The 11,326-nt window shown below is 42.6% G+C and overlaps 2 protein-coding genes across 2 annotated transcripts; one reads left to right on the top strand and one right to left on the bottom strand.

The window, feature by feature from the left end:
* The first annotated feature begins 1,368 nt into the window (after positions 1-1,368).
* On the top strand, positions 1,369-3,610 carry LOC129730489 (heat shock protein 70 B2-like). The gene has a single exon (XM_055689848.1). It carries the CDS (start codon positions 1,580-1,582, stop codon positions 3,491-3,493), a length of 1,914 nt encoding a protein of 637 aa, XP_055545823.1. The 5' UTR covers positions 1,369-1,579; the 3' UTR covers positions 3,494-3,610.
* A 74-nt stretch (positions 3,611-3,684) lies between these two features.
* On the bottom strand, positions 3,685-5,445 carry LOC129730493 (serine protease easter-like). Its single transcript, XM_055689861.1, has 4 exons — positions 5,205-5,445; positions 4,632-4,958; positions 4,449-4,557; positions 3,685-4,387 (listed from the first exon to the last, which is right to left on the bottom strand). The coding sequence occupies exons 1-4, from the start codon at positions 5,272-5,274 to the stop codon at positions 3,766-3,768; spliced, it is 1,128 nt and encodes a 375-aa protein (XP_055545836.1). The 5' UTR covers positions 5,275-5,445; the 3' UTR covers positions 3,685-3,765.
* Between the last annotated feature and the right edge of the window lie 5,881 nt (positions 5,446-11,326).

The raw sequence follows: 11,326 nt of genomic DNA, 5'->3' as shown, positions 1-11,326 counted from the left end.
GACGGTCAAATATTTTTTCAGCAAAACCTCAAATAGAGTGTACTATAGCCTTAATGCTTTAGCATAAATATATTCAAAAATCATTAGCACGCGTCGAATTGACGTATGACTCAAATAATTATTATTCCCTTGGTGATTAAGGAAGAAACGAGAGAAAAACGACGCACTATTCAAAAACAGTGGAAAATATTGCTAGAAGCGAGATATCTTATTGACGTAGACTATCCTTCCAGCCTTCCAGGGTTAGAAGTATTTTGATTTTCGCAACTTTCAGTGCTCTCATCAGTAACGTCGAGTGGAGCTCTTGTACCGAAATTGTCTCATCCTCCACCCCCTCATAATATTTTTTCATGTGTTGTCAAGTTCGGATCTGAAGACAGCAAACAATCTATTTTTTCTGAAACTTACAAACATTTTAGAAAAATAACGAATAACACCGGCCGTCTAACACTTTGATACTTGAAAGGTAATAATAATATTAACGCATGACTTTCAAATAATTGCAAATGCAAGCTTAGCTTTGTTAGTTATTAATGGGTGGTCATTATGATGTTAACCAATATTCTTTTATTTATCAAGAAAAAACAGGAATGAATTCGCGCCTCGCATTATTAAATAAAAGAGGGCGATATTGCTAAAAGTGAGCTTACAGACTATCTTTCCAGGGTTAAAAAAAATTGTTCACTATGAATGCCAGGGCGTAACCAGTTTTTTATTTTCATTATCGCAATATTGCAAATCGAAGGATTGAAGTCAGAACAATGTAAAATTTTCAGATATAGTGTAATAAAAAGTGTCGGCTATCGTTGTTCTGCCAGTTATGGAAAACATTGTCTATCCAGTTTATATAAAAACTCGCATTTTCAATGAAAATACAGTTGTTAGGTAATTCTAATGTTCAAGAAAATTTAACTAAGTCAATAAGGCTGATACAAATTTCGATCTCTTTTTATGTCCAAGGTTATCAAAATTGAAATCAAAATAAAAATAAAATTTGTAACGGCCTAAATTACTGTTAAATAAACAATAGAATAAAAAATTCAAGGCTCGTTGAACATGGGAAAAATAGGAAGAAACGGAAAATTTCTAGAATCAGCTACTGAAGCATGGCCATCACAATAAATACTGTACTAACGTCTTCACCCCACAGATGAAAATATGAAAATAAATAAGAGAAGCTTCCCGATATTTCAAGCAACAAACATGGCATCTACTCGATTCTCTCGCAATTTCCATCTCATTCTCTTTCATTCAATATTTTAGCCAAGCCACACCACAGTGCTCATGCGGTGCTCGAACAATCTACCGAATGTGCTCGAATTTTCTAGAAATACCACCTTTTCATTTATAAGCACGTCGTGGCGCGTTCGCAGCTTCAGTATAATTCAAGCAAGAGAGCTAAACAGACGCAAATAAGCAAGTTAAATCAAGCAAACGTGAATCAACTATAGTGAGCGCAAAAGTATTTGAAACGTTAGCAAATTGATAAAATTAAATCAGTGAGCAAAATATTAAACCAAGTGAAATAAAGTGATTAGTAAGAACTACCATTTTTCAAAAACATTTAAGTGAAGTGAAAATGTCTGCAATTGGAATTGACCTGGGAACCACGTACTCTTGCGTGGGAGTGTTCCAGCATGGCAAGGTGGAAATCATTGCCAACGACCAGGGCAACCGAACGACACCCAGTTACGTGGCCTTTTCGGACTCGGAACGGTTGATTGGCGATGCTGCAAAGAACCAGGTGGCAATGAACCCACAGAACACGGTTTTCGACGCTAAACGACTGATTGGCCGTAAATTCGATGATCCCAAAATTCAAGCAGATATCAAGCATTGGCCATTCAAAGTAGTCAACGATGGCAGTAAACCGAAAATTGAAATTGAATTCAAGGGTGAACGGAAACGGTTTGCACCGGAGGAAATCAGTTCAATGGTTCTGATCAAGATGAAAGAAACCGCCGAGGCTTATTTGGGTAAAAGTGTTCGTAATGCAGTGATTACAGTCCCAGCCTATTTCAACGACTCACAACGGCAGGCTACGAAAGATGCTGGCGCGATTGCCGGTCTGAACGTTTTGCGAATCATCAATGAACCGACAGCCGCTGCACTGGCATATGGATTGGACAAAAATCTGAAGGGAGAGCGAAATGTATTAATTTTCGATCTTGGCGGTGGCACATTCGACGTTTCGATTTTAACCATAGATGAAGGGTCACTATTTGAGGTACGATCCACTGCAGGAGATACTCACCTGGGAGGAGAGGACTTCGACAATCGAATGGTTTCACACTTTGTGGAAGAATTCAAACGCAAATACAAAAAGGATGTTTCTTCAAATCCACGTGCATTGCGACGTCTGCGGACTGCTTGCGAACGGGCCAAACGCACATTGTCATCAAGCACCGAGGCAACAATCGAAATCGACGCTCTTGTAGATGGAATCGATTATTACACCAAAATATCTCGTGCCCGGTTCGAGGAACTTTGCTCCGATTTGTTCCGTTCTACTTTGCAACCAGTCGAGAGAGCTTTGTCGGATGCCAAGATGGACAAGAGCTCAATCCACGACATCGTTCTTGTGGGTGGTTCTACTCGTATTCCAAAAGTACAGTCGCTGCTCCAAAACTTCTTCTGTGGTAAAACACTGAACCTATCAATTAATCCGGATGAAGCAGTAGCTTATGGTGCGGCAATTCAAGCTGCTATTCTCAGTGGCGACAAGGACGAGAAAATTCAGGACGTTCTGCTGGTTGATGTCGCACCACTATCACTTGGCATTGAAACGGCAGGTGGTGTGATGACTAAACTGATCGAACGCAACAGTCGAATTCCCTGCAAGCAAACGCAAACATTCTCCACATATGCAGACAACCAACCTGGAGTTTCGATTCAGGTGTTTGAAGGAGAACGTGCCATGACGAAAGACAACAATCGTCTGGGACAATTCGATTTATCAGGCATTCCTCCGGCGCCTCGAGGTGTTCCACAGATTGAAGTTACATTCGATTTAGACGCCAACGGAATCTTGAACGTTTCGGCCAAGGAGAAGAGCACTGGCAAGGAAAAGAACATCACAATTAAAAACGATAAAGGCCGTCTGAGTCAGGCAGAAATTGACCGAATGTTAGCTGAAGCTGAGAAGTTCCGCGAAGATGACGAGAAACAGCGTGAACGCATTTCTGCACGGAATCAGCTTGAGGGCTATTGCTTCCAACTGAAACAGTCACTGGAATCGGCTGGCGATAAACTGAGCGAATCGGATAAGCAAACCATTCGGGACAAGTGCGACGAAACTCTACGCTGGCTGGACGGTAACACAATGGCAGAGAAGGATGAGTATGACCACAAAATGCAGGAGCTGACCCGAGTGTGCAGTCCTATAATGACCCGTCTGCATCAAGGACCGGGCGGTGCCGCATCGAGCTGTGGCCAGCAGGCTGGCGGCTTCGGCGGAGGACGATCAGGTCCCACAGTTGAGGAAGTTGATTAAATTTAAGAATTTCGCATTAGTTTAGTTATAACTGAAAAAAGTCTGAATAAGCTAAGGATAATTTTAAAAGTAATACAGTGTTAGCAAAAATAAATATAGCTTTTGTTTAAAATGTTATCCATTTGTTTAAAACTGAATTGAAGAAATGCCCTAGTTATACGAACGGAATGTAATGCGAAAAACCGACTAAATGCACTTGGTCCAAACATGGTCGTCTATTTGCAGCCATTAAATTGTATAGTAAAAGTGAAAATCTCATTTTTCAAACCACGTCACTCCACCAGGTTCGACTCAATCCAGCCGACATATTTAGCCGCATTGGTGTACACGCCCGGCCAGCCTTGCTGTCCGCATGGTGTCGGTCCGAACGATACAAGCCCGGCTAGGTACCAGTAGGGACTTTTACTGTCGGCCGTCGTTACGCCCATCAACGGTCCACCGGAGTCACCCTGACAGGAGTCCTTCCCGGCTAAGCCACCGGCGCACAGCTGCGTGTCACGCAGGACGACTTGCTCCTGTCGGTACACTTCATTGCATTTGGCCAGATCGACACCGTCTACGCCAACCTTCTGTTTAACGTTGCTGAACCGAGCCGTTGCAGTACGTCCCCAACCAGCAACCTGCAGCTTTAGTCCAACGGAACTTCTCTCCTGAAGTTCGGCTGCTTTTGGCAAACAGATCGGTTTCACAAAGTCCGTGTACGAAATGCGATGCTCCAGCCGAAGTAAAGCGATGTCGTGATATTGCTCCAGTGCGTTTGGGTTGTACTCAGGATGGGGTGTTTTTTGCATGATTACAACGTCCACCGGAGGTGGCGAGCAGTCGGCATCCACACCAACTCCATCACAGTCTTCGTTTGTCGAAGTGTCCCATTCGCCCAAACGAACCTCGGCTCTGGAAGAGGAAATTGGATTTTAATCCTCGGCTATTGCAAAGATACAGGACGCAAACTCACAGATTCCAGGTAGGTGGAATATCTTTTCCGTTGACACAATGTGATGCTGTCAAAACGTAGCGATCGTTGATCAGTGCACCGCCACAATGAAACCCGAAGATGTTGTTGGCTAGAATTAGTAGAATTTACATAAGCATACACCTATTGAAGGCGATAATTACCGGTGGTGACACAATAACTTACGTTTGGCGTATTTGAGAAGTGCTAGCCAGGGAAACTCGTCGATCTTGGTGTTGGTGCCACCGACAATTCGATCGCTAGTTTGTATTCCACAAACTCCAGGCACTGGCAGTAAAGCACCTCCAACTCGAATCGGCGTGTCGATGGGATCAGTGCAGCACACCATGGGATGGTTCTCTGTCACAGACCAACCACACTGGCTGCGGCTTAATATTGTGCGGTCTTCCGGCAGAAGAGGCTTTTTCTTGATCAAGTTAAACAAGCTAGCACACGAACGCAACAGCGTGCAGCGACCAGTTTTCTGATCTGGCGCAGTACATGTTTGTGCTTCTGGAAATGAAAATCAAAAGGTACGGTAGTTAAACGTCTTTCAAGAACATACTCGAAAAATCATCGTTTTATGCATAATATCTGGCGGTGCTTTTTGGGAAAACCGGTTTAATTGTGTGCACGAGCCAAGAATGAAGCAAAGCAAAACTGATTAATACGATTTTGATAACCTTCACGCTTCCTCTTTCGACGTTTTGTTTACTCTAAATCATGGCAGTGATTAGAGCATATTTAGGCAGAACTTACGGGTGTTGGTTATCAATGGGATGATCGACAGCACCAAAACCAGAAAGTAGCTCCTATCAATCCATATCATTGTGTTTTCCACAGAAGATCATCGACACTAAGAACGTTTCTCCACCACACACTCACAACGCGTATCATATAGTCGATCGAGAAGAGGAAAAAAACTGGACAGGTAACGTAACTAAGAACCGCTTGACTTCACGCTCACGGTACGACTAATCGCCATCGGGTCCGGCTGCTGCTGGGAAACAGTGAGAACAATAATTATTTACTATTTGACCTGCGAACGGGCAGTTAGCGGACAGGAGAGAAGATGATCGCGAAAGCTTTCTCGAACGGCGGGAATCCCACAGGCCGCGCATGATGACTGTCGATCTCGTTCGCTTGTACGGTGGCGGTGGTGGTTTTGTAAACATCACAAAACGGTTGGAAAGCACACCGTACCTGAGCCAAAAGCTTAGCGCTACGGTACTAGCAGTCTATCGCTAGTTCTCTTTAATTAGGGAACCTGTATATTAGAGAAATGACAAGACACTCACCGTTAGTGTAACTGTCAACATCAAAACGGGCAATCTGTATAATTTTGCATTGCCGTTATCCGTTTTGATGTTGACAGTTGCCTTAACGGTGAGTGTCTTGTCATTTCTCTAATATACAGGTTCCCTATCTTTAATACAAGTTTAAAAATTTTGTTGTTCGATTAAATTCTATTCGGATTGTTGAGATCCAAGAAATATTCTTCCCAATATGGTTTTAATCTGTTTTATGCGTTTTATAGAAAAAATTATTGGCCACTTGAGAAGTGGCTGTGTCACTAGGTGCATATTGCATACAAGCTACTACACCTTGAACACAAGACGCTTGGTTACCAAGGGGCCGGTGCGAAACTACGCGATCATATTTCAATCAATTGATCAAGAGAAATTTATTCGAAAGAATCATTGGTGCTTATTACGGGAGTCACTTCACGGTGAAGTCAGAGTGAAGTGAACAAAATCCTATTACGGGACTCACGTAAGTGAGAAAAACGTCGCAAAGTAACATCTGCTGTGGAATCTGGGTTATTATTAGTGTCATATCAGTGAAGTGAGAACGGAAAAAGCGACGTTTTGCGTGGAATTATTTCACGACCATTTTGAATGGTGAAATGATTCCACGAAGATGCCATAAGTCTTAAAGTTGATTGATTTGTGATCTAATGGTAAATATTGAATTCATTCTTCAGCAACGAAGCGAATCAGAGTTTGATCCGTGTCTTGAAGCGGTCAAATTTTCATTTTTTTTGCCCGATGAAAAAAATGCAAACTAGATCAGGATATTTCGATCGATATCGAAAACAACATTTTTTTTTGATGCCGAATGTCTTAGAAATGCAGAACACGTCAAGATCTAATGTTATATGAAAAACGGGAAAAAACGACTTTCTGGGACTTAGATATTTTTGAGCTGGAAACAATCTTATTTCACTTGTCCCATTCTGAATTTCACTTCACTGCCAATCTCACTCCACGGAGGTGATTTTTGCATGGGCGCAACTACGGGAGGGCTAGAGGGGGCTTCAGCCCCCTCTAGAAAGTGTTTAGCCCCCCCTAGAATTTCCCAGAGAATGATTGTATTCAATATAAATACATTCCATACTATCTATCAGAGCATCATAATCAACACAAATTGAGATGTCGTCATTCATTGGCTAAGAACTAGTTCTGCACCCAGGATCGTTTCTCAAACCTAGCTCTCTTACTCATCTTACCAGTTAGACAAGAGTTGTCTCGTGCTGTTTTAAGAAGTTGTCGCCATTTTACTAGGTTTCGAGCTGTGTTTCACCAGTTCCTGCGCCCCTTACTTTCTGGTGCCGGTAGGGTTTGCTGGTATTGTTATTCGCCAGGTGCGCAATGGGGTTCTCTCCAAGCAGCGCTTGTAGCTAATGGTTCATGCGCTGTCGCCGTTATTCGTCGTCCGTTTGTACTCCACCGTAGATAGTTCAAAGCACCTTCCGTTCGAAAACACCAAGAGGGCTTCCGTAGAGGACTACCGGTTTTATCAGGGTTCTGTAGTTTTTCGTATTGAAGTAGTCATGTCCGATCGGCACTGTGATTGGTGCGTACGTATGTAATGTCTGAGAAGAACGGGCCGTCGATGAGAACGTGGTCAATTGTTTTGCTGTACGTTGGTCGAGGAAAGAAGGGACTTCGGACTGCCAGCCCGTGGGAAGCTGCGAAGTTGGTGCATAGCTGGCCGTTGTCGTTCGTCACGGTGTACATGCTGTGCGGGCCGATCACCGGCGTATATAAGTCTTTCCTTCCGTTCATGTCCCCAATGACGATCTTGATGTCTTTACGCGAGCAGCTATCGTAAAGTTTCTCCAGCTGTGCGTAGAACGTTTCTTTCTCTGCATCAGGTCTTCCTTCGTGAGGGCAGTGCACATTGGGAATAGTGTAGTTGTAGAACCAGCCTTTTATTCTCAACAAACACAACATGTCGCTGATTGCCTGCCACTTCTTCACACGAATCTGCATCCTGCACAGCACTATAAAACCGCTAATAAGCTCATTGATTGTGCCACCGCTTTGGTGGTACTGTGCCTTGGGGTCACAAATCCACCGTACCTTCTCTCCTTTCAGGCAAAGCTCCTGGAGCGCAACGATGTCGAAGTGGCGAGCTTCTAATCGTCGTCCTTATTTCGTCGGCTGGGTCATTGCCTATTGTTCCGGTTCGTTTTGAATTCTCGATTCTACGTAGTATGTTTATTTTAGTATGTTGCCTTACTAGGGCCGCGATGCCTAGTCTCGCGACGGGGCTCCCGCCATAGGTGTAGCTGGCGAGACACCGCATTTCATAGTTCAGCCGTTTGGTCCGGATCAGTCGCTGTTTGAGCCGCCCCTAGCCTGTGGTGCTCAGACAAGCTGCTCTCTAAGGAGAACAACTACCCCTTTCCTGTCAGCATACGACCAAGTTCCCACCGGTTCACCGGTTTTCCCTTGGTTGCTCGTATCACAGTCGGTAACACGTGGAGGTAGGAATAGGGCATTATGCCTTGAACCACACTGGGGTCTGTTTTATTCCAGCTAGTACGGGTGTGCTGTTAAAAAGCACTGCCCAGCCATTTACCAAACCTGGCTCTCCTCAATATCAAATCAGTGTTGCTGAAAGAGGTTGGCGTTGACGCTGTGTTCAAGATATTCAGTACATCTTCGGAGATTCTATCCCGAAGTGATTTTTTCTGCTGTTACGACACTATTTTAAGCGTTATTAAATAAGCATATTAAAACTCCTTTTTCTATTTTTTTAAATTACATACATGAAAACTAGCCCCCCCTAGAAATTTTCCTTAGTTGCGCCCATGGATTTTTGTCACCTCACATGAGGTGGAATCGGCAATAAGTCTAAAAAAGTGGAGTGAGCGTGAGAGTGAAATATATTTCACCGTGATGTGACTCCCGTAATAAGCACCATTATGAATTAATGAAACACACCACCATTTCGCAAGCAATTTCAAAATTCTGATTAGATCACTCCTGTTAAAAATATAAAGAATAGAGTTTATCGCAACCGAAAGAGCCATATATTAAACCTCAGATGTTGCTAAGATAACGGTTTGTTGTCGCCAGCAATTCCACCCTATCGCTCCTCCAGCATGGACGCACGCCTATCCGATCCGAGATATTCTGATTTTTGCATTGTTCCCTCATTCAGCGTCGCTGAAGCCGGTTCACCTTGGTCGTATATTAGCATTTGATCCCACGTTCTTTTGAGAACATAACCTTATGAATTTCTCCATCAGAATTTGAGAGTCAGGATGGTAACCTTTAAGAAAAACAGTTACCGCATTCAGCTCAAATCTTCAAATTGACTACCATCTGATAACGGACCGTCGCATAACTCACCACAGGCGCGAAGGTTTCCTGGTAGTATCCGACTTCCACCTGCTGGCAGCCTTCGATCACGAGTCGGGCTTTGTGTCCCTCCAGCAATTCTTCTGCCTTTAATTTGATCTTGTAGACCCACTTTGACTTGAACGCTTTCCTCCCTGGAAGCAGGTTCGTAAGTTCCCACGTTCCATTGTCAGCCAAGGATTTCATTTCCGCCAGAAAGTACACAAACCCTTTCCTACTGCAATTATCAATCAATGTAAGAAATGTGCTTCCACTCAACAAAGTCATTTCCATCTGGCCACAAAAATCGAAATGGATCCGGCTCAGCATATGGTCTCACCCTTGTACTGGAATGATTGACGTTGATGCTTCCCAAGCAAGCACACAAAACGAAAGTTTCACTCCTAACCATGCCACGAAGTTGTTTGAGGCTCTGGACTCTGATCCGATGACTTAACCTTACACAAAACAGCAAACTCTCCAATTACAATCACGTCGCCAGCCGGATTGATCATTTCGCACCGATTCTTCATGAAGACAACTCGATAATCAAATTTGTAAATCTTCAAATACTAACATCAGGTTCCTTGCATGTTCCGGAATACAGAGCACATCCACAACCCGGAACAAAGCAAAAACTCTTTGTAAAATTTTGTTATTGAGTTATCTCAGGTGATTTCTCAGAAATCTCAATCTGGTCAATCTCGAGCTTCTTTTTTGTCAACCTTAGAAAAAAATTGCTCCACGGAAACTTCCCACAAGTTCGTTTCTTTCGCAGAACCTGCTTCACGTATATCTACGTAGAGCCGAATTTCTCCTGAGTCTTTTAGGACCGGTATTAACGGTGACACCCATGGAGATGGGTGTGATACTTTCTCGATGACATCCGGGGCGAGGAGAAACTCCAACTTTTCCTCGATCAGCCTAGTTGGATCCAAGGGATCCAGGTTGGCTGGGATTTCCAGCAAAATTCCTTCCATTTTTGTTAACTGTCGCGTTGATTCTACTGACGCCACCTTATCGAGCTCGACTGTTAAAACTCGCAGTTCTGAAGCTGCAAACACTGTCTGTCTCCTCCAACGATGAAGAACTTCGCCATTACCTTGTTCTGACCTGCCTGAACCTCAGCCGTGAATATTCCGATGACTTTCAAAGCATCTTTGCTGGCGTACGTCCTTAAGACTTTATCCCCTTGATTCAAAAACGCCGAAAATCTCTCTGGCGGTGGTCTTTTACGGTTTGCTGGTAATGGCAAGGTTGAATCCTTGCTTCCACTGAACCTAGAATAGCATTTTGAAAAGTTCCTTACACATGAATGACACCTTTGCTCTTTTGCTCGGCACCATTTACTGGAATTCAAATGATCCGCTCGACCACAAGCGTAGCAACTCATGATGACACCCCGATTCCTGGCTGGAGCTCGCTTCGTAAAATTCTGTTTGGGCTGTTAAACTTTCGTTTGATAGTATTATAAATTAAACGCTGGGTCTCAATTTTTTTTTGGAAAAACATTTGTCAGATTTGTTTGGAAAAAACAGTCTATATCCACCAAATTTAATAAAAACTAGTCCAGCATCGTCAATTCTGAAAATAGACTCTATGGCTATGATCTATTATTTAACTATACACAGTAAAAAAAATTTACATTTCTTTAAATGCACATAAATGGACCATGTAATATTCCGTGTAGCATTATATTAACATGCAATGTAAATGAATATATTGTTAATTTGCTTGCATATTTATATTCAAAGCTTTAAGTTTATATCACTTAACGTACAAATTTGCATGGTTTAAAACGATTCTGTATTGTGCATTATTAACGGTGTGAAATTATATAAGTTTTTCACTTTATGTGCTAGAAACCGTTATGTGCTTTCATTTGTATTAGTTGTAAATTTCATTTTTTGGTACTGTGTAGAACATAATTTGATCATAGCCCCCTCAATATCACATCGCTTGAAAATAAAATCACAGTTCATTCCACTACATCACAAATTGTTTCTAATAATCTTTTCTATTCATATTGACTTACTGTCATCACGGCAGCGAGAAAAAAAAATTAACAGATGATCAAGGGAGAACCCAGATGAAAATAAAATATCCAAATGTAGAAAAGAAAATCAATGCAAAGTGCTCAGTTTTTCGAGGCTATACCCTCTTACTGCTTATCCACATACTCCTTGCTTCACATTTATCCACCGGATATTCAGTTTTTAAAGGCCTAAACACAATGGATATGTTGCGGCT

Source organism: Wyeomyia smithii, chromosome 1 (genome assembly GCF_029784165.1).
Source record: "Wyeomyia smithii strain HCP4-BCI-WySm-NY-G18 chromosome 1, ASM2978416v1, whole genome shotgun sequence".
Classification (NCBI taxonomy): Eukaryota; Metazoa; Arthropoda; class Insecta; order Diptera; family Culicidae; genus Wyeomyia; species Wyeomyia smithii.
This window is presented reverse-complemented; position numbering and strand designations above follow the sequence as displayed.